Source organism: Chiloscyllium plagiosum, chromosome 10 (assembly GCF_004010195.1).
Source record: "Chiloscyllium plagiosum isolate BGI_BamShark_2017 chromosome 10, ASM401019v2, whole genome shotgun sequence".
In the NCBI taxonomy this organism is placed as follows: domain Eukaryota; kingdom Metazoa; phylum Chordata; class Chondrichthyes; order Orectolobiformes; family Hemiscylliidae; genus Chiloscyllium; species Chiloscyllium plagiosum.
Window position 1 is genome coordinate 86,063,013 of NC_057719.1, and position 24,056 is coordinate 86,087,068.

Genomic DNA, 24,056 nt, shown 5'->3' on the forward strand with positions numbered 1-24,056 from the left:
ATCTTCTTCCCGACCTCTCCGCCCCCACCCCAGTCTGACCTATCACCCTCACTTTGACCTCTTTCCACCTATCACATTTCTGACGCCCCTCCCCCAAGTCCCTCCTCCCTACCTTTTATCTTAGCCTGCTGGACAAACTTTCCTCATTCCTGAAGAAGGGCTTATGCCCGAAACGTCGATTCTCCTGTTCCCTGGATGCTGCCTGACCTGCTGCGCTTTTCCAGCAACACATTTCCAGCTGTTTTAGAACCAGACCCATATAGACATCATTCAAATATTTGAAAGATGTAAAAAGATCTTCTCTTTGAATGTATAACAGATATAACTTCTGTTCCTTGTCTAATTTGCTCCTCTGACTCCTAATGGAATACGGTTCTCTCAGTGCAAGTTGCCACTACCTCACCCATGTGTAAGCCTAGCCAGTTGTGCGTTGATAGCTGTTCCTTTATTGAGCACTGAAAGAAGTCATCACAACCAAATCCTAATCTGTCCTCATCCAGGAAACATGATAATGGGACCATGGGGTCATGGTGGGCAAACTGTTTGTTTGGAGGATAAACACAAACATGGACTCATTGGTCAAGCAGCCTGCTTTGGGTGTTGTAATTTATTTAATCCTACAGTTTTCGAATTGGAATCTGCTAACTCAGTAGAGATCAAGAATCAACATTGTGCCTCATTCATTTTATGGCTCAGTTCCACATGTATCAGTTCAATGAGGACTACAGAATCAGTTAATGCAGGGTAGTTTCAAATGTCACATTGTTCATCGCCACCTCACTACTTTACCCATTGCTCTCTGGGTCATATGCCAATCCCTAGCTGAAAAGGTCAAACGTGTTGACTCTGAGCTCTTGCTGGCATCATTCAGAATCATGAGAAATGTGACTGCCCAAAGACTGACTTTTCTACGTCTCTACTCATCGTTACCCAAAAATATGTAACCAATGTGAAAAATTATTCTCTGATGGCTTTGTAATGTGTACATGGTTAGTGACTAAACCTGAAGCCTGAAATATAACCCGGAAGGATGTTCCATGTGAGGAGCTGTTTAGAAGTGGGAAAACCAGAAGATCGAATTCTGGAGCAGGTCCTAGTATTCTTTTGTATCCTGTTCACAGGCAGCTTGATTGATGGGATAAAGGCCTATAAGAAAAAAGATAATCTGCAGCAAAAAAGCAAACAAAGAATGCAATGTGTCCAGCAGGGGGACAATACAAGAAATCATAGAGGGGCAGGGAATACTGATGACAGGGTTATTCTAATTGCTAGGTAACCTTAGATATGGTAAGGCCTGAGTTGGGTTGATTGGTAGTCAGGGAGATGCAACTGCTGGTCAGGGGATTTGGATTGAAGCAGGAGAGAGAGCGATGGTGGTTGGGTGGTGCAGGTGGTTGAGGATGGGACAAGTAATAGTTAGGAATATGAAATGTTGGGTGGAGAGAAGCACACAGATCATGAAGGTGTGGCTGCCTGGATAGTTTGTTGGCCTTGATGAACGGTCGAGGAATGTCACCATGAATATATGGGGGAGGCGGCGGGGTGGTGGGGGAATGATTAGAAATGATGGCAATCTCAACACCAGGAACAATATGAGGAGGTCACCAGGAAAGGTGGGGATAATCGATAACAAATGATGGAATATCATTAGGAATATTAGGGGAACTCACAGAACAAAGTGGAGCTAAATTGGGGGATCACTGAATAATGCAACCATATTTATAAATAAAATTTCCGGTTTGCTATATTTCCTGGACCTTGAGAGAAGGGGCTTCAGTCTACCTATGTGGTGCTGATTATAAATCCAGATCACAAAAGTGTTCAACCCAGTGCACCACATAGACAGCAAAGATTCCTTATAACAGAGGAAAATTCATTCCGGATAGTGTTGCACTTACTAAACATTCCCTCCAGTCTCACAAGACAACAGATAAAGCTGTCAAAGTCCAGATTCATATCTTCATTGGCATAGCGCATGGAGATGATCTCATAAAGTTGGTTGTTCAGGTGGAAACCTGAAGAACAAGACAGAAAAAAACGTACTAAATTCTCAGGTAGGTCTTACCAAACACTTCCCTCCAGTTTCAGAAAACTGGACTAGCCATGTAAACACTGTGACAACAAGAGTCGGTCAGAGACTGAGAATCCAGACAGCCTTTCCACATCTACAAGGCAGCAAGGAATCCAGTGATGGAATACTCATCACTTGATGAGTTCAGCTCTAATAGAACTCAATAACCTTGACAGCATCCAAGATAAAATAATTTCTTGATCAGCACCAACATCGTAAATATTTATGTCCATCACCTCGAGTACACAGTGGCAGCAATGTATACCGCATGCAAAATCCACTGCAGCAACTCCTCAAGCCTCCTTTAATAGGACATTCTAAATGTGTGATCTTCATCATCCAGAAGGTCAAGGACAGCAGATGCAAGGAAACACCACCAGATGGCCTCCAAGCCACACACTGACCTTATTTGCAAATCTGTCACTGTTCCTTCACTGTTACAGGATTAAAACTCTGGAACACCCTTACTATAGGTGTAATACGTAGACAGTACCCTCCAAATCCATGGCCCACTTCCATCTAAAATGACAAGGGTAGCAGATACATGAGAACACTATCACATGGAAGTTCCCCTCTGAGCCACTCAACATCCTGACTTGGAAATACATCGCTGTTCCTTCACTGTTGTTGGGTTAAAATCTTGGAATTCCCTCCCTAAGGGAATTGTTTTCAATCTACAGCATAGATTGCTACAACTGCAATCTGTAGCAGTTCAAAAGGGCAGCTCACCACCACCTTTTTAAGGCAACTAGTGATAGGCATTCAATAGTGGCTCAGACAGCAATGCTCATGGCCTATGAATGAACAAAAAAAACCTGTACAACAGTCAAACTCCCATCGATAAATAAACCTGATCGACTCCCACTCACCTGCATCATTCACAGCTGTGCGCATTTCATAGCTATCAATTACGCCAGAATTATCCTTGTCATATTCCTTAAATATTTCCTGCAAAGAATCAGTAAATCATAATGAAAACATATCTTTGTGAGCATGAGGCCAGAAATACAGTTACTCGATCATAGCTGATAAATGAGGTTGTGGCACAGTTATTGGCTCTGATTTTCACCATGACAGAAAGCAACCTTCTTGCAGCAATAAATGCCAGAAGGAATCAAAATCCCAAGTCTTGCTCCAAAATCTGGCCTTTCTTATATTTGTAAAGCTGATATTGGGACTGGGATTGGAGGTGGTTCATGCATTCCCAGTTCCTAGGGGCAACTGGCCAGTTAATTAGGATTTTGGAGTCCTTGGTGTCTAGACCACAGGGTATAGGGTGGTATTGATGGGGCATAGAGTGAGTGTGTGAGAGCCAGAGGGATATTTTATGTTTTATTAAACAATGAACACAAAACTGAGGCCCCAAAGCAGGCTTTCTGCCCAGCTGAACTTGGGAACTGAGCAGCCTCTTAGGGTTTCTCCTTGTCACCCAGTTCTATGCATTACCCAACATTGTTGTGGGACCAAATGTGGGAACAGCAGGCAGCCATTTCAGAAATCTGGTTTTGTAGAGCTAGGATATCTCTTGCTTCTGCACATCTGGCACTGGGGAAACAAAACAGCTATTGTATCATGTCAACTGACAGTAGGGATAAATGGGGAACTCTCAGATTAGCAAGCTATTACAGAAAGCACAAGAGCAAGTGTTGGGGCCTTAACAAGATACAACATACAGAAATTACTTGGATGGAAAGGATTAAATATGTGGATACTAAAATTGCTGATGACACAAAGAAAGGTACAGAAATAAACTGATGTATGCCATAAGAAGTCTGCTAAGGGATTTAAATAGGTTAAGTGAGAGGGCTAAAAATTGATTGATGGAATGTAATGCAAAAGATGTGAAGTAGTGCTATTTGACAAGAAGAAAAGCAGCATATTATTTAAATAGAGATAGACTGCAAGACCAGGAGGGACAAAGGTGTCCTGGTACATGAATCACAATAAATTAGCATTCAGGTACAGTAAGTGATTACATGACTAGAACTGGGAGACAGAGTTCAAAAACTAGGGAGTGTCCTATTTAACATGGTGACAGGTGATTTGTTTTCTTTCTCAGAGATTCATTGATCTGTGATATTCTCTTCCCCAGAGAGCAAGGGCTGCTTCATTGAAAATATTTATAGTGTGTTTGACAGATTCCTGACTGATCAGGAAGTAAAAGGATATAGGAGTAAGACAGGAAAATGAAGTTGAAGCCACGATCAGATCACTCAATCTTATCGAGTGGTAGAGTTGAAAGCCTGGAAATACTCAAGCTTCTAATTCATATGTTCATGATGAACCAAGGCTAGAATAGTTACTGGATTATATCTCAGGAACTGAAGTCAGAATATAGTCACAGAATCATAACTGAGAGACCGACGACAGAATACAGTTTCTTAATTATGTCTGAGGAACTGGAGGCAGAATATGTGATGAGATTGAGGTCATGAATATTCATCATCATATTGGGACTGTCACAGTTCAGAGCCAAGGATTAGCCCCTTTGCTCACTACTGAATGACCACAATCCATTTTTAATTTATTAGTGGTTTTAAATTGCAATCGCACCAACTAACAGTCCTAAGTGATGCTAATTTGTAATGATGCTGGACCTTGAATCACCAGCTGATCTGGCTGACAGTGCATGCTTTAAAGGAAGTGGAGTGCAAATCAGACTTTTTTTTGGTATATCTGGTCAGATTGTTTCATACATGGATGAGGCATCAAGGTGTTAATTCTCTCAAGGTTTATGTTTTAAACTGTTCACACTATTAGAGAAAGTGTCATCTCAGGTGAACAACCCATTCAATAGCCGAGTGTGTGATCGCGCTACAAAGAGTCATACTGCCCCATTTAAACTTGGAAGGTTGTAGGTTCAATCCCTGATCTGTGCTGTAGGTATGACTACAGATTCAGGCTTGGCTGTGATAGTGGAGACAACAGTAGAGACATGTGATAGTGGTATTTGTATTGCTGATGTCTGTGAAATAGTATGCTCGTATTATGGAAGGATAAACAAACATCAGGCAGAAAAAAGAAGAGCCTGAGGACAGCCCTGGTTACGTGCTGCAGACATTAAATCTAATTTCACTGGAAATCTAAAAACTAGGTAAATTATTTGCAATTGGCTTTGATCAAGAATTGGCGCACAATGTTGTTTGACCTCAGTGACAGTGAAGAAGGGACAAGGGTCTTGGCAGAGGAAGACTCCCTAAATCTGGACTACTTCCTCCACTGCTGAGTTGCCTGGGTAATCCGATAAATCATTAGAAATGGGCGGCAATGAATTATGACTCCATATAGTTCTACAATTATAGACAGAAGCTTATCAAATATTTGCTTAACATTTCTACAAGTCCTGTTAGCCTAAGTGGGCAATACCTGGCTGCATTATGCTTTGCAAATACTAATTTTAAAGATGTTGAACCCATTCTAATTCAGACATGATACACCATGATATAGATACCATAAACCCTCCAGCGCTTCATACCTGCCATGTCTTAATCTTATTCCAGAGCTGCTTAAACTCCATCAAATTAAGCTTTCCAGATCCATCTGTCTGCCGTCGGTAATGTTAAGGAAGACAATGAAAGATAATACAAAATAGTGGTAGTCCAGCAATGGTAATGAGATCATTCACATTTGACTTCTGATGGGACAGTGTCAATATTACATCCAAATCAGTACATATTGTTCTTTAGAAAATTGACTATGCGGCCTATTACATTTACTGCTGGACTTAATTTGTAAGTATGAAAACAAATGAACATAATTAAATAATAGCAGTCGGTATTAGATTGATGCACCGTCAGTTTATTCCCCATGTCTGTAACAAATTGAAAGTGTTAGCCTTATTCCAAAATAATAAATTAATCAGACCTTTACCTGATTACCTCATCATAAGGAAGCTATTATTGTCCTTGACAAGAGGTATAGGGGAGCAATGAAGATATTGAAGAGATCAGGAATTTATCATGCAAGGAAACTGAAACATTTGGCTTTGGTTTCAGTGGAAAAGAGGAAGCGACATGGTGAACTGATTGATGTTTTCAGGATTATTGACAGAACTGACAAAGCTGACTTTGTTTTCAATGGTAATGACTTTGCATTTCAGTGGATGATGCAAGTCAAAATAAGTTTTCAGGAAGAAGAAATATCTTTGTGGCAAATTTAATTGTGGCTTTTTCAGTTCTAATACTGTAACATGGTCATGAAAATCAAGAATTCACGCTCCCTGAATCTCAACAAAGTTACAGTGAGAGACGCCTCAAGAAAATGCTCAGTTGTGGGCGGCACGGTGGCACAGTGGTTAGCATTGCTGCCTCACAGCACCTAGCACTGCTGCCTCACAGCGCCAGAGACCCGGGTTCAATTCCCGCCTCGGGCGACTCACTGTGTGGAGTTTGCACATTCTCCCCGTGTCTGTGTGGGTTTCCTCCGGGTGCTCCGGTTTCCTTCCACAGTCCAAAGATGTGCAGGTCAGGTGAATTGGCCATGCTAAATTGCCCGTAGTGTTAGGTAAGGGGTAGATGTAGGGGTATGGGTGGGTTGCGATTCGGCGGGGCGGTGTGGACTTGTTGGGCCGAAGGGCCAGTTTCCACACTGTAAGTAATCTAATCTAATCTAATCTACTTTAAAAAGACAAAGGAGTTGTGAAATAAGTAACCAGGAAAGATCATTGAAGCCAATTGTTAAAAGTCGGTTTAAAGGACAATGTTTAGATTAGATTAAATTACCCACAGTGTGCAAACAGGCCTTTCGGCCCAACCAGTCCACACTGACCCTCCAAAGAGTAACCCACCCAGACCCATTTCCCCTCTGACTGATGCACCTAACACCATGGGCAATTTAGCATGGCCAATTCACCTGCCCTGCACATCTTTGGACTGTGGGGGGAAACCCACGCAGACACAGGGAGAACATGCAAACTCCACACAGACAGTTGCCAAGGCTGGAATTGAACCTGGGACCGTGGTTCTGTGAGGCAGCAGTGTTAACCACTGAGCCACCATGCTGCCTACTGGAAAGAAAAACAATGGCAAAGGTAGATCAATAAAACTGAATTATTTTAGGGGAATTGTGATTTTCTGCCTGCTCTTGTTCCCAAAAGGTTTAACAAACATTTGCAGATTAACTCTACTATTTCAGGTGACTGCATTATCATTAAAAGCTGTATCTCATGAGTACATTTCCAATAACTGTTGGTGCTCTTCAGTAAAGTTATATCTTAGCAAATTTTAAGGGAAAAATTGTTTTAGTGAAAACACAACAAACAGAAACAAAGTTAAAGGCAAGGGATCAGAGAACTTGGTTAAACTTTTTGATACGAATATAAATTCAACTTAGCCTTGACCCGGTGCTGAGTTAATTGATCACAAACAAGCAGTGCAATTAGCTACAATCAGTATCAGTCCTCAGTCGTGGCAGATGGAAATGGGACTGGTTTCTCTTTCTTTCAATTGTCACCCAGTAGTTTCTGCAGTAATTAAATGAATATGGAAATCAGGTGAGGACTGCTTTGTGGAGAAAGTGAGGACTGCAGATGCTGGAGATCAGAGCTGAAAATGTGTTACTGGAAAAGCGCAGCAGGTCAGGCAGCATGGTCAGGAAGAAGATTGCAGGTTAGGAAGGCGGTGCTGAGTTCGAGGGATTTGACTGAGACAAGGTGGGGGGAGGGGAAATGAGGAAACTGGAGAAATCTGAGTTCATCCCTTGTGGTTGGAGGGTTCCTAGGCGGAAGATGAGGCGCTCTTCCTCCAGCCGTCGTGTTGCTATGGTCTGGCGATAGAGAAACGTGGCTGAAGAGCTTCTGGGCAAGGAGATGACCTGGGGTGTGCAGTGAGAGAGGGACTCACTGAAATCTTGCTTTGTGTTCTGCTGTGATATGCCCTACAGTTCACCAATTATACAAGACTCACATATGAATAGCAGCCATTTAGCAAGACACTGAAGACTCGTCAGTGCCTATTGATCCAATGCAAGTCAGCTCCATTAGAGTGAAAGAGGAGAAAACAAGACAAACAAAGGCAATCCAAAAAGAAAATTGCGTGGATACATAAGCTAACTCCAAAATTTTGATTTACATGCAAAATTGAGGTCAGCTGATCCCTTCTCCAATAAAATGGTGCTGAGAACAATTGTATGGCAGCTATGGTTATCCAGCCTGGAAAATAACTATCTCAATATTGGCCAACAACCTAACACAGAACCTTTGCAGATTTCAGACTGATCACGCATTGTTCCCTTAAGTCTTCTAAGGAGTTAATGACACACCTCTAACCAACTTACATCATTGAATCCTCAAGACATTTTGTTGAGTTTGAAGTGAAAGTAAACATGTCTTAGACAATCACCTATAAAAAAAATGCATGTAACAGAGAAGAAGAAAGGATACATCCATGAGGGCAACCATACTACGACAAGACTCAAGACTGAACCCTTCGGTTTTCATTTTGTCTGAGGACAAAGAACATCTATTATTCACAATCAGTGAATTATGCATCAAAAAAATTTAAATATTATGGAAAGGAATGAAAGGGAAAAGGAACAGAGAATAGTAGGAGTGCAAACCTCCTCTCATAAAGTCTGGAGCATCCCACTGCCTATATGTATTATAGTGACATTCCTATACAGTTTGCAGGTCCTTTTAATAGTGCACCTTGAACCAATAATACATTAAGGGGCCCCTTTTCAGTCACAAAATGACACATCTCTTAGGCAGTCAGGAATTGAATCCAGACCTACAGCTCAGAGGTAGGGCACTACCAATGTTCCACGGACTCTTTGGGGGAACCTTAATTGTTCATTTTTTTTCACTGATCAACTTGTTCCATGATGGCAAAAATATAAAGAAAGAAGTGAATTTATACAGTACATAATACACCCTCAGGAGATCCCAAAGGACTTTATAGTGAATTAAGTAATTTGGAATGTTGTTAATTTGGAATGTTATAACTGTAGTAACCTTGCAAAAGGCCACCACAGACGAGAAAATTCAACACTGGATCAGCGGCACCAGCTCAGTGTTCTACAAACTAAAGCACTGAGTGCTTGACAACTGAACCCTCTGCAAGCCACTACAGGTCCCAGTTTACAGAGCTGTTGGCATCATCACACCCCTGTATATTAACATGGAGACTTGGACTGTGTACCAGCGATAAATATAACCACTATAAGAGCCTAAAATACAGGAGCAAATTTAGACCATTCGGCCTATTGCTGCACTTTTGATCATGGCTGATATGTTTCCATTTCCCTGCCTTCTCCCCATAACTATTGATTCCCTTACCAATCAAGAAATGATCTGTCTTAAATAGTGTCAATGATTTGGTTCCACAGGCCTCTATGATAAAGAGTTCCACAGATTAACCACTCTCTGGCTCAGTTCTCAAGGATCATCCCTTCACTCTGAAGCTGTGCTATCAGGATTTGCTCTCTCCTACGAGTGGAAAATCTTCTCCATGTCCATTCTATCCAGGCCTCTCATTATTCTGTAAGTTTCAATCAGATCCCTCCTCATTTTTCTGAAATCCACTGATTACAGACCGAGGGTCCTCAACGACTCCTCTTATGACAAGTCTTTCATCCCCGGGATCATTATTGTAAAGCTCCTCCAAAACTAATATATTCTTTCTTTGAAATGGGGCTCAAAACTACTCACAATATTCCAAATGTAGTTTGACTAGAACCTTATACAGCCTCAGCAGTACATCTCGTGTCTTGTATTCCTGCCCTCTTGAAATGAATGCTGATATTACATTTGTCTTTGTACCTGACAATTGATCCTGTATGTTAACCTTTGCAGAATCTTGAACTAGGACTCCCAAGTCCCTTGATGCTTCAGATTTCTGAAGTCTTTCCCTTTTAGAAAATAGTTTATGCCTCTATACTTCCAACCAAAGTGCATTACCTCATACTTTCCCACATTGTATTCCATCTAACACTTCTTTGCCCGTCCAAGTCTTTCTTCAGTCTGCCCACTTCCTCAACACCACCTGTCCATCCACCTATCCCTAGTAACAATGCCCTCTGTTTTTTTCATTTAGATCGTTAATGTATTACACGAATAATTGTGGTCTCAACATGGACCCCTGCTGAACTCCACTAGTTGCTCGATGCCAAATTGAAAAAAAATCCCTTTGTCCTCACTCTCTGCCTTCTGCCAGTCAGTCAATCCTCTATCCATGCCAGTACCCTGTGACTGACTGACTGACTGACTTGCTCCCAAATGTTCAAAATATTGATATCTTTTTTATCAAGCTTTCAGTCTAAATGTCTGAATGATGAGGCAGAATGACAATACAAAAGAAACGGAAACAAATCCCACCCTCTAAATCCCACTGCATCATGAGATTAGATTAGATTCCCTACAAGTGTGGAAACAGGCCTTTCGGCCCAACCAGTTCACACCGACCCTCTGAAGACCCATTTCCTTCACCCATTTCCTTCTGACTAATGCACCTAACACTATGGGCAAAATGTTCCACCCTATGTGCCTAAAACCCCATAGAAACCCACAACAGCAGTATGAGACATTGGTAAGGCCACATTTGAAATACCACATACAATTTTGGTTGCCCTGCTATAGGAAAGATGTTATTAAACTGGAAAGGGTGCAAAAATGATTTGCATGGATGTTGCCGACAATGGAGGGTTTGAGTTATAGGAGAGGTTGGATAGGTTAGGACTATTTTCCCTGGAGCATAAAAGGCTGAAGGGCGACCTTTCAGAGGTGCATAAAATCACAAGGCATAGGTAAGGTGAATAGCTAGGACTTTCCCCCAGGGTAGGGCAGTCCAAAACTAAAAGGCATAGATTTAAGGTGAGAGGAGAAAGATTAAAAGGGACCTGAGGGGCAACCTTTTCACACAGAGTGTGGTGTCTATGTGAAATGCGCTGCCAGAGAAAGTGATAGGAGCAAAATTACAACATTTAAAAGACATTTGAACAAGTACATGGATAGGAAAGGTTTAGAGGGATTTGGGCCAAACACAGGCAAATGGAAATAGTTCAGTTTAAGAAACCTGGTTGGCATGGATGAGTTGGGCCAAAGGGTCTGTTTCTATGCTATATGACTCTATAATGATGTGACTCTAGTCTCACAACCCAGAATAGATGTCATCATTGAAATGAGGGATAGCCTACAAATCCATCACCTGCACTACCTAAATGCATCGGTTCAAGAGGTGGCTCACTAGCCTTTCACAAGGACACTTTCAATGGGCAATGTCTCCAGTTGCAGCCAGCGCTGACCAGATATTATAGATGAAACAAGTGAATTAGAATGTCACCAAAGCCATCATGAAAACATAGTTCAACTTCCGAGGTAACGTTGCATACATTTGGTATTATCGCACACAACTTTATTCTACCAATCAGGTTTCTGGTTTAATCGGTACTTACGTTTTTTAACAACACGGTTTAGGATATTCTTCAGTTCCAATGCAGAGATCTGCATGTCCTGTGGCGAACAAAATAAAACACTTACATTTTGTTACAAACTTAAGTTCAGAGTTTGTCTTTCCTCCACTACAACTCTGCAGCATTTCTTGTTACTTTGAAACAATAATAAACTTTCCTTTAGGCCTGTTAGTTATGAAAAACAATAATTTTTTGTTTGGGGGAAATATTCAACAATTCTATCGAGGGGGAAATATTCAACAATTCTATCGAGGTAATGACAAGAATATCAATCGACTGACAGCAGTAGTACCTCAACCAATATCATCAACTGATGCCGGGGTAACTGCTGATTTCTGCAACCCCATTAAGATTATGCTGTTAGTTAAGATTGCCTTTCCATCTTATTCCTATCAAGTCTAACACCTCAAATTTCATTACATTACATTTCATTAAGCATGTATTTGCCTTTTCACCAGTCTATATCATCCTGAATTCTGTCACAACTTACAACATTTCTGTCTGTCATTTGCAAACTTAGATGCATGCATCACTAATATATATCATAGAACTCAATCAAGTTGGTGAAACATCAATTGTCTTTTTAACAATTCTTAGCCAGATGTTATTTGTCAACACAAAATTTTCCAAGTGATAATCAATTTATCTTGGAAATTTTGTCTTTAAAATTGCCCCACCAATGAAATTAGGTTGATTTGTCTATGTTTGCCAACTTTAACCTGCTCCTCTTTTCTGAATATGGGTGTAACATTTGCAGTCCCCAGGTTTCTGGTGCCACTTCCATTGTGAGAACCAGGTTCTGGCCCCAGCCTCACTGGAAGGAAGTGCTAATAGCAGTCAGTAATACTTACATCTCCTGAAATCTGTTCAAAAATACGGCGGAACTGGAGGTCTTCCTCAGTCTCCTCCTGAGCTATTGTCGACAAAGGCTGACAATGGAAAGAAACTTAATCACTTAGCATCTCAGGAAAGACATTTGCATCAAAAGCCAATTGCAATACGTGTAAAAATAATCAAAGACAGCAACTAGTATGAGCAGCTCTAATATTGTTAAAAGCCTGCAGTGTGCCCTGTTGACAAGCCTGTAATGGCTGGTTACTCAAAAGGCCTCTGATGGTCAGATCTGGCAAATGCTGATGGTCAGCATACGAACAGGTAACCCCCATAGATGACCACTGACAGTTCTATTCCATAATTCTTTTATTGCACTAGTTTTAAGCAGTCAGAAGCACATTTATAATCTGACAGAAAACATTACTTGCAGTGTAAGGGTAATATTCCAAACCAATCAAAACATTGGGTTACTTTAGCTGCTCATGTTTCTCATTTTTAATTGTGCCATCTACAAAAATCCAGGCTATGCTGCAGATCAGCTTCAAATCATCATGCGCCTGCACACTGATAGTTTACTTTCCTCAAGCCGAAATATAGACAAGCATGTAACCTCTTTCCCAGCATGCACAAGCAGAACTGTTCTAACTGCATTGCCTTAAAGATATCATTTATTCATTGAAATCCAGCTTTTCAGCCATAATAGAAGATTACTATTTGTATTTCTATCACATCTGACTGATAAATTCATAAGAAAGGATTGAAGGATGCGCAGTCAATTCTACATAAGGAAATCTTTCATTAAAAATTCCCTTTAACAAACATGCCTCATAATCAGGATCATATAAAGGAACATTCTGGCAATAGCCCTTATGTTTAAAACTCTAACCACATTTGCTGTCAAATGTGAATGTATCCTATCAGAAGTCAGGTTCTGTTGGTAATATGGTGTGTGTGTGTGTGTGTCCCTCTTTTCCTAGAATTCAGCTTTACTGCTGTGACTGTCTCTGTAGGAGTCAGATCCTGTGATGAGACTGTCGAGCTGTAGGGGGTAAAGGCCCTTTCATGTGATAGTCTTCCCCTAGGAGTAAGGTCCTACTAGTTATTCCCTCTCTCTCCAAGAATCAGGTTCTTTTGGTGAGGATGTCTCTAACTAGGAATGAGTCCCTGTTGGTGACACTCTCTCTATCTAGGAATGAGTTCCTGTTGGTAAGACTATCTAACTAGGAATAGGTTCCTGCTAGTGAGACTGTCTCTATCTAGGCAATATATCAAATCGGTGAGACTGAATCTAGAAATGAGTTCCTGCTGGTGAGACTACCTCTCTCCAAGTCAGGTCTCAGTGGTTTAACTGTCCCTCTCTAAGAGACTAACCTGGTGAGATGAATTAATTCCCTCCAGCCCCATTTTCTTCCCATACATCAAGCACCTTCTAATTCTTTCCCATTTGTTCATTCACAGATGCATTTCGAAATCCCCATATTTATTTTGACCACAATTTCTATCCTCAAAGAAAATTCAAAGATATGAGTTTGCCCTGAGGCTCTTGAAATCTGTCATACACCACTTTGTGTGTCAGGATTTTCAGTATAAGTGTCTCTCTACTATTTAAAGTCCATTGTGAATGGCAAAGAGCAGTGCATAGCATATTTCACTGATTTCAGGCTATTGCAGTCCAAGCCATGCTAGTACATGGAAAAACCTTGGCTTTTCTCATATCTTCTGCTTTTTTCTCCTTCGCCGTCCTCGAGTCTACAGTGTTCTTACTTCTATCAGAAACAAAGATGATTGGCTAGAGGAAAGAAGGAGTTGTTACATATAATGAAATGGAGATTGCTAGAGATGCAGTATTGTTTTGACAGGTGCCTTGAAGTACAATGACTCGAGTTCTGCTTCAGTTGATTTAGCAGAATGAGCAGATGACCCATAAGAGCAGGAAAGTGCCTTCATTGATCAACGTGCATTGAGCTGACTGGTCTTAACCAGGCAGTTCTGGGGTTGACTATCACTAGCTTAGCGCTGGGGAAAATTGGGAACCCCTGACAACCCTCATCATCCAAATTCACTTTGGTGAGGTAGTGAAAGGCACCTGATAACTGCAGTACCTGACCCACAGAAGAAAGGATTAAGTACTGAAGGGAAGTGTCAGAAAAAAATTAACTGAAAATAAACGTACCCATTTAAGAAAGACAGCCACATTTCAGGTGAGCAAGCAATTTCTTTGAGGTGGTTGAACACTTTTAGAGTTTTCTCTCCTCCTGCCTCTCAATATTGAGACTCAATGCTTCTGCTTCCTAAGCAAGAAGTTATATTCTAACAGTACTGCATGTGTGCTTAGCCACAAGACTTATAGGACCAATAGAAAGCTGCTTTAGAGAAACCAAGACTTGACTCCAAATCAGAGATTAAGTGTGTTCCATGAGGAGGGAGGCATTATAGATAAGGTTTTATAAAGATGTGCATGTTATAAAACAAAGACATTTACAAGCATGCACTGCAATCTGGAAACTTCAGCCACTTTCTGAAATATGCTATTAGGTCCCCAGCATAATTAACATGGAAGTTGACATAAGACTGAATATTTATTTCCTAGTTCTGATCTCCTTGTAACCACGACTCCATAATGACTATTAGATCATATCTATAAACCTGTATTTCTGCCGTTAATTAATTTATTTTGTCCCAAATACCATGTGCATTAAAGTAAATAGCCACTAATTTTGTCTTTTTAACATTTATCCCCCTTTGGACTCTATTAACTTCTGTTTTCTTTATGTGCACTCAGTGTCTCGCTGCCCGACTCTGGGTTTTATTATCCAAATGGCTTCCCTGTAATGCTGCCAGTTCCTTTTGATTTGCAAGCCGACGTTTCCCCTCTCTCAAACCATTCCCCCCCTATTTAACTAGTTTAAAGCCCTCTCTACAGTCTGAGATATTCAATTCACCAGGACATGGTTGCAGCACAATTCAAGCAAAGCCCATCTGACCAGAACAGCTCCATTCTACCCCAGTACGGCTCCATGAACCAAAAGCCATTCCACTCACACTAATCTTTGAGGTACATATTTAACTCCTTGACTTTACTCACCCTATGCTAGTTTGCCCATGGCCTTAGATAGTAATCCAGAGTTTATTACTTTGGAGGTTCTGTTTTTTAAATTTACCTCCTGTTTAAGATCTTTCAGCAATACCTCAATCTAGTCCTACCAATGTCATTGGTACACACATGGATGAGTTGAGAGTGTGGTGCTGGAAAAGTACAGCAGGTTAGGAAGCATCCAAGGAGCAGGAATTTTTGACATTTCAGGCATATGCCCTTCATCAGGAATGTCGATTCTCCCACTCGTCGGATACTGTCTGACCTGCTGTGCTTTTCCAGCACCACATTCTCAATTCTGATCTCCAGCATCTGCAGTACTCATTTTCTCCACACACGTGGATGATGACTACTGGATTCTTTCCTTCAGCCTCAAGGAGATGTCCTTAATCCTGACACTGAGAAGGCAACACATCATTTGGGAATCCCGTTCACTGCTGAAGAGTATCTATTCTTCTCATTATACTGTTACCTATCACAACAACATTCCTATTTCCTCCAATCACTTCAATGCTTCCTTGCACGAAGGTGCCGTGGTCAGTTTGCTCATCCTCCCAAGTGGCCCAACTCTGGTCTGCACAGTTTGCAAGAATCTTATAACTGTTGGACAACTTCAGGATTTGAAATTCCTCGACAGTCCTGTCCCTGATCACATTACCTAGTCTGAGTGGTGTGACTGCCCTCTGGAGCAGGTAACTTTTCCCTTCCCTGATTACATTACATTACATTACATTACATTACAGTGTGGAAACAGGCCCTTCGGCCCAACAAGTCCACACTGACCCGCAGAAACGCAACCCACCCATACCCCTACATTTGCCCCTTACCTAACATGGCCAATTTGCCTAACCTGCACATCTTTGTGATGTGGGAGGAAACCGGAGCACCCGGAGGAAACCCACGCAGACACGGGGAGAATGTGCAAACTCCACACAGTCAGTCGCCTAAGGCGGGAATTGAACCCGGGTCTCTGGCGCTGTGAGGCAGCAATGCTAACCATTGTGCCACCGTGCTGCCCACGGTGTAATGTAATGTAATCTGATCTAGCACAATATATGCAGTTTAGATTCCAGCTCCTCAACTCAGATCCAAAGTTCCTCAAGCTGGAAACACAGTGTTCGCTCTGAATCACATCGGTGTTCAGCACTAACACATGTTGTAGCGGCAACACAAAATTGGGGGGGCGGATTTGTATCAGAAAATGATTTATTAACAAGAATCCTATGAGTCCAACTCCAGAATGAAACCTGTCCAAAACTAATTTGAACCCAGGCTTGAAAGCATACAGCTGGGACTCAATTTCCTAGCAGCATGCAAGGATGTACCACTCAGTGGCACTCATTTCTACTGTTTGCTGGCGAACAGAAAGTTTGCTGGCCAAAGTTAGCCATCCATGGGCCAAGTATTTCTAAGACAGCCCATAAAATGGTATTTGAGGAAGAAAATTTTAGTATTTTGAGAGGCAGGGACAAAGTCATATTTGGGTTTTGGGTTGAGGGGTCTCTAGAGTTAAGGCTCTTTGGGTTTATAGTCAAGGACAGAAAGAGAGTCATGCAGTGTGTGAGGGAGTGAGGGAGCGAGATAGTTGGAAAGAGTTTCAGACCAGGAGAGGGAGAGGGAGGGGAAGACAGAGATAGATACAGAAAGAGAGAGAGAGAGAGAGAAAAAGAGATAGTGAGTCAGACAGAAGGGAACGAAGGAAAGGAGGCAAGAAGACAGAGTCAGACAAAGGAGAGGAAGAGGGGATCGAGCAAGAGAGAGAAAGCGAGAGTCAGACTGTTGGAGAGAGAGGGAAGGAGCTAGAGAGAGACAGTCAGACAGAGTGAGAGGGAGTGAGGGAGGGAGCGAGATAGTTGGAGAGAGATTCAAACCGGGAGAGGGAGGGAGCAAGAGAGAGAGCCAAATAGAGGGGAATGAAGGGAAAGAAGTAGGAACAGAGAGTTAAACAGAGCGTGAGGAAGAGGGTATTGAGCGAGTCAGACAAAAATGGAAGCTGCTTCAAATCACAAAATTAAAAATGTCTTTTGTAGCTGCAAGTTCTTGCACAGGAAAATGCAGGCAGTCTTGTTGTAATCTGTGCTTTGATCCCAAGTATGCTGAAGGCAGATTTGTTTCTGTATTAAATGTATCCTATGCTCATGAGGCAAAGGTACCTTACCCATTTGCAAAGTAGCAATCTCATCCACACAACTTTCTGTGCTCCTCATAATTAACTGACAGCATTGCCCTCAGTGAACCACACTCTTCTAAAAGCTTTCAGACATCATATTCCAACAAAACATACGACAGCAAAGAATGGGACAGCTCACATTCCTGCAGCTGAGCCAACAGAAGATGATTGGGCAGAGGAGGAAGAAGCATTATTCACTCAGAACATGGGAGAAAAAGAACAGGAAAAGGATACTGTAGTTACATTAACACATTCAGCATCGACACAAATCCTGTGCAACTTGAATACTTTTAAAATTGTTGAGGTGCATTATCAGATGAAATACATTTCATGGAGAGTATGGCAGTATTGTTTGAATTTTCAAGCCTGAGGTATTTTCAATCCAAGATTTGATTCATAGGCCACAAATTATCTGTCTAATTGAAACTGGGCCCAACTAAGAAAAGCACTTTACTAGTTTTGGAAATATTTCACTGCTTCAGAAAGAGGTTAAAATACTGTTATTGACATCACAGGACCCAGATTAGCACTTCTGTATGAGGTTCCCCATTGAGAGCAGTGGGCACCACATCAGTCACCAATAACAGTCACATTAAACGAGTGGAAGCAAAGTAGGAAATGGAACCAATCCAATTTAAATGCTCACTTCTCCATTCTACAAATAGAGATTTATAATTTTACTGACTGCCACCATGTGTTCAACAAGTTAGTTCTAAAGGAGCTATTTGTGTCAGATTAGAATCCCTACAGAATGGAAACAGGTCCTTCAGCCCAACAAGTCCACACCAACCCTCCAAAGAGTAACCCACCCAGACCCATTCCCCAACCCTATATTTAGTCCTGACCGATGCACCAAACACTATGGGCAATTTTGTGTGGCTAATTCACCTGACCTGCACATCTTTGGATTGTGGGAGGAAACTGGAACACCCGGAGGAAACCCACGCAGACACGGGGAGAATGTGCAACCTCCACACAGACGGTGTCCCGAGGCTGGAATCGAACCCAGGACCCTGGCGCTGTGAGGCAGCAGTGCCAACCACTGAGCCACCATGCCATGAGCTACTGTGTCTTTGGCATTCAATGTCAAGTCAAGCTTCCACATAAGCTACAGATTGTTAGAATAACTCAGCCTCACCCACTTTGTGTTTCTCAACCCCAGGTACAACATTTACATTTTCCGATGGCTTTGTTGAGTGGGACTGAGCAATCATGTCGATGTTCCATTGGCTTATCCTGAGCCATTGTTGCAGAAACAAATGTGACAAAGAATCCTCACAGCCAGTAAACAGAGGGAATTTTGATCCCATTAGTTTGGGCTGTATTCTAACCAAATTCGAGAAATGGTAGCACCGTTTTAATTGGTTTGCTACTGAGCATCGTATTCAGCACAGAGAAGAAATAAAGGAGAGTTGCTGTTCAGGAACATAACATACTTGGCAAGCAAATAAGCCATTCAAAGATAAATTCCTCAGGCTTCTCCCATTCAACTTCACTGCTGCCACTTCAGAAAAGGTTTGGTGGAAACCAAATTGCCATTCATAAACAATGGAGCAAGAAACACCCCCACAGCATTTTCTGGTTACAAGACCAAATTTTAAAAAAGGGTGTTGAATTTATCAAATGTGATCTTTTGGGAACAAAGGGTACACTGGAAGAGTTCTTAGAAAACCAGAATACATAAAATGTCACAATAAATGTCTGCTAAAGCAAAAAGATGAACACAATTAAAGATGGTACAAACCTTAGGGTTGTCATCTATGATGTGGCTCTCAGTTTCCCTGAAATTAATAAATTACACAAACAGTTATTGTCAAAAATAAAACTTTACACCTAAATTCTTCCAGCCATAAGTTGCAGTTAACTTCAATGTCCCAAGAAGGCATGGGGGTTTGGCTGGGATTTATAAACAAATGCAGGATCTGGATTGGCAGGAATGGATAAATAATTGTGCGCTGCCAACATCTGTCAGTTCACCTATCATCCCAATCTTGAGTCATTTTCATTGTCATGGTGGGCAGCCAGCAGAAGCCAATCATTGATAACAGTGGGCCTCCATTCCTGCCAATAGGGATTTACCATCAGCAATACAGGTGGCCCACAGTAAACTGGATCATGACTATAAAACTTGACAGGCTCAGGGTGTGAAATGGGGGGGTGATGAGTGATGAGTCACATAACATTCCACCCAAACCATAATGGCCGGATGTCCCATGATGGTGTTTTAATAATACGATCACAGACAGGCAACCATTTTCGATTAAAAATAAAATTCACCTCTTTTCAGATGGCACCTCCTGGTCAAGTTCCTTCTCTTTTTCTCAAATATAAAACTGCAGATCCCATTTTCATGGATTGGGTGTTGATTTATCAGAGCTGAAAATGTGTTGCTGGAAAAGTGCAGCAGGTCAGGCAGCATCCAAGGAACAGGAGAATTGACGTTTCGGGCATACGCCCTTCTACAGGAATCCTGAAGAAGGGCTTATGCCCGAAATGTCGATTCTCCTGTTCCTTGGATGCTGCCTGACCTGCTGCGCTTTTCCAGCAACACATTTTCAGCTCTGATCTCCAGCATCTGTAGTCCTCACTTTCTCCTGTTGATTTATCAGTGCTGGTAAACCTCCTCTCAACATTCTCATCCCTAATGGAATAACCTCAGCTTTTCCAATTCAAACTTGTAACTGAACTTCCTTTCCCCTGAAATTATTTGTGCAAATGTTGTCTGCACCTCTCTAAACCCTTTAGATCCTTCCTAAGTTGCAGGGCCAAGATGTGTACATAAGACCAGTGCTCCAACTTAGGATAAACCAGTGTGTTTTACAATGATCCACTTAACATTCCTTTGGTTTCTTCTCTATGTCTCTAGTTATAAAACTCAGGATCTTATTGACTTTCTTAATCATTTTCTTAATATGACCCGCCACCTTCAATGATTTATACACATATGCAAAGGTGTCACTATTGCTTCGTTGCTCAATCTGTGCACTTTATATTGTGTTTCCTCATTTTTCCTATTGAACTGTATCATTTCACATTTCTCAGCAATAAATTAAGCTGTCATTCCAGTTTGGATCTGATAACTTGGCATAAGTACGCAGCAAATCACAAATCTTCTGAATTTATACAGCTCTAGGCCTTTACAAATTAGGCCACGGGGGCAATTGAGATTTATTGTTTAGCAACAATTTTTTAAAAAACCAGCTGACTGTACAATATTGTTACCATTGTTATATTATTAATTGTTACCAGAGATTCTAATGGTGAGACTATCTTGAGACAAGTTAAGAATAATTCTGGCGATGAGTAACTTAAGTTTTCACTATGGGGGCACATAGTGTTAAAGACAAAACTTAGGGCAATTTAAATTTGTGATTACGAAATACTGTATCACATTTCTTAGAAACTTTTTAATCCACTTCACAAAAGATAGACTTTTTACTCAGTTGTGAGTGTCTCTGACGAGGCCACCATTTATTGATTTATTAATGTCAAAAGGGCAGTTAAGAGGCAACCACCCATGGCTATGGGTCTACGGTCACATTAACTCCAACTGGGTAAGGAAGGCAGATTTCTTTCCCTGAAGACATTGGTGAACTCGATGGCTTTTTAACAACAATCATCAGCTGTCACCATTAGGCAAGCTTTTTAATTCCATCTTTTTACTGAATTCAAATTTCAATGTCTGATATGGTTGAATTCAAATCCATGTCCCCAGAGCATTAACCTGAGCCTAGTGACAATACTACTAGGCTACTGCCTTTCACATAGTGAAGCACATAGTCTGATTTTATATTGCAGACACTGCACCTAATCTGTACATTACAAAACTGTTCAAGTAACGGAAAGGAGAACCATTAGTTGATCATTTTCTTCAGATGGTGCTGACCAGTGAAGGAATGTTTCCCAGGGGATATTGGGAAAACTCCTTGCTCTCTTTCTGAACACTATAACATCACTCTTCTATTGCAGGTCAATGATTCAGGTGAGGGGACTGCTGACAAGACACTGTCTTTGTAACACACTGTTTACAGAGTCGAGAGTGTGGCGCTGAAAAAGCACAGCAGGTCAGGCAGCATCCGAGGAGCAGGAGAATTGACGTTTTGAGCATAAGCCCTTCATCAGGAATAGGTGTTGTTTACAGAGTCACAGAATAACTATGATGTAGGAAGAGGCCATTTGGCCAACTGTCTAGACACATGCCCAGTGAGAGCTGACTTACTCTGATAGGTTTGGTTTTTCTGAGAAGACCCTCAGGACAAATTCCCCTTCTTGGTGAGGATCATATGTTGAAGGGACAATGACATATTCCCCTGGGGGGAGGCTGAAACGTTGCGATACCTCACGCAGGTTGATATATGACTTAGACCTGCACTTAGATGCCCGGTAGAGGAAGAAATCTTTGGGAAGGTGTTGTTTATTGCCTTGCATCTAGGAAAAAGAAACAAGTGAATAACTCTGGCAGGAATAAGAAGTCCAGTGTCCTTGGTTAGCAGCAGTAGTTCGGATTCCAATACAATCCCCATTCAATCCATCCCACCCAAAAACATATTGCAAATGCCTGAAGAAATTGGCCAAACAAGCATGCATTCGGTAAAGATTCTTCTTAGTTTTGTCTCCTTAAAATCATATCTGGCAGCATTTCAATAGCCTACAGGTTGCTCTATTTCTGGTGCAGACATTTAAATTGTTAAATATACCATTACTCTCTAAATATCCTGAATTGAGTCCATTTATCTGTTTATGATAGTTATTCCTCAATCCAACATACATTATTGTCCATTTATCACAGCTTAATTTCATTTTGTTCATGTCTGAGCAATTATATTAGTACTCTGAAACTTTTTTTCATATTTTTTGCTGTACCTTCTCACGCTAGAGCTACCCAAATGTATGTTTTATATTTGTTTGTACAAATGATGTGTTTATAAAATTATTGCTTCACATGATATAAGATTACAAAGCAGGATTTCTCCAGACGCTTGTATGAAGAAATTAACAGAAAATAGTCACTAAAATTAAAACATAATTTCCAAGGATGGTTAGCTAAAGCTAACTAGGTTGCAAATGACAAAAAGCACAACCATTTTAGAATAGGCAACACAGCAAGAAAGAGCAAACCAGGCACAGCAAACCAGGAACTGCAAACAAGTCACAGAAAATGTGTTAAAGCAAATATTCACAACTAATGTTACAGCAAGGGGAGTGTCATTAAAATAAAATGGCAAACAATGCATTACAACATGTTACCCCAATCCATGATTATCATCTGATTGCTCATTTACCTCTTTGGGCACCTTTACAAAGAAAAAATGTTAAAATTAATCAACTCCACACAAGTCAAAATTTGCACACACTAAGGTTAATTGACAAGTTATTATTCATATATGTGTGTGTGTGCGCATGTGTGCGTGTGTTGGGGGGGGGGGTCTGTACATGTGTGGTTGCAAGGTAAAACTGCCCTGAGTCTCTACACTTGATCAACGCCCAGTGACTCAGTTACAAAAAACACGCGTGGACTGACAAGTGAGAACAAAATCAACTGAGCTGTGATTTCCTCATCCCAAAGTGAATTGGCCTCTCTTATCACGTTAAGAGTAGAGGGGGTTGATCAGATCAGGTTGAAGTTCTGCGGTAGTTGGTTTAGAATGGGAGTGGTCATGTTGGGAAGTCGTCAGGTCAAGGTAGGAGGTTGTCAGTTTATGTTGGGAATAATCAGGACATGGTCACACAGAGGAGAGTGTCTGGAATGGGCTGCCAGAAGTAGTGGTGGAAGCAAGTACAATGTTGTCATTCAAGATGCATTTAGACAGGTACATGGTGGAATAGGTTTGGAGGGATATGGACCAAATGCAAGCAAGTGGGGTTTGTGTAATTCTGAAAACTGGGCAGCAAGGGCAAGTTGGGCCAAAAAGCCTGTTTCCATGCAACAGACCTTGATGACTCTCTGAAATAAAACCTCCGTCTAACCTGCAATAAACCTGGGCCAGTCTGAGCCTCCTGAGGTCCTAAGTCTGTATTACAGATCATTGCTTTCTTATCTGAAGCATGTTTCCAATTATATTTTGTGAACAAAATATTTTGGTTTAGGTTTCTTTATAGTTTAAGGACCATGTTTTTTTTTAAGTTGTGGACTGAAGTGAGAAAGAACTGTGTTAAAACTAGTGTTTTAGAAGGATGACTGCAAGCTTTGAAATGAAAGTAACTTGACATCCATGGCAAACATATCATACATAACTCTTAGAGGATACAGTAATTAAAGTAGTTATAGACAAACAAGAGCTGAGGATGCTACGAGGTGGCAATAGAAGTTGATTGATCTATGGACTGGTGACCAGTTACAAATGATAAGAAGGGCTTTTTCCTTGCCAAAACCACATGATTGGTTCTCAGCTAACTAAACTGCTTGAAGCTGGATGCAAGTTACAAAGAAGGGATTTGAACTCCACAAGCTCAGAAGCTGTCTCTCTGTTCTCTGCAGTCAA

At 41.2% G+C, this 24,056-nt stretch overlaps 1 protein-coding gene across 17 annotated transcripts in view; it reads right to left on the reverse strand.

Annotated features, from left to right (window-relative positions):
- The window catches only part of capn3a (calpain 3a, (p94)), a 148,203-nt gene that overhangs the window by 6,767 nt on the left and 117,380 nt on the right, over positions 1–24,056 (reverse strand). For 13 of the 17 annotated variants that reach the window (XM_043698281.1, XM_043698275.1, XM_043698290.1 and 10 more), the window contains 10 exons: positions 22,857–22,868; positions 21,794–22,002; positions 19,319–19,355; positions 14,010–14,099; positions 12,328–12,405; positions 11,459–11,516; positions 8,451–8,512; positions 5,547–5,615; positions 2,941–3,019; positions 1,899–2,015 (listed from right to left, as the gene is read on the reverse strand). In XM_043698281.1, the coding sequence (XP_043554216.1) occupies positions 1,899–2,015; positions 2,941–3,019; positions 5,547–5,615; positions 8,451–8,512; positions 11,459–11,516; positions 12,328–12,405; positions 14,010–14,099; positions 19,319–19,355; positions 21,794–22,002; positions 22,857–22,868 (811 nt within the window). The remainder of the gene's footprint in view (positions 1–1,898; positions 2,016–2,940; positions 3,020–5,546; positions 5,616–8,450; positions 8,513–11,458; positions 11,517–12,327; positions 12,406–14,009; positions 14,100–19,318; positions 19,356–21,793; positions 22,003–22,856; positions 22,869–24,056) is intronic. The other 4 variants (XM_043698282.1, XM_043698276.1, XM_043698278.1 and 1 more) reach the window with 2 other exon arrangements.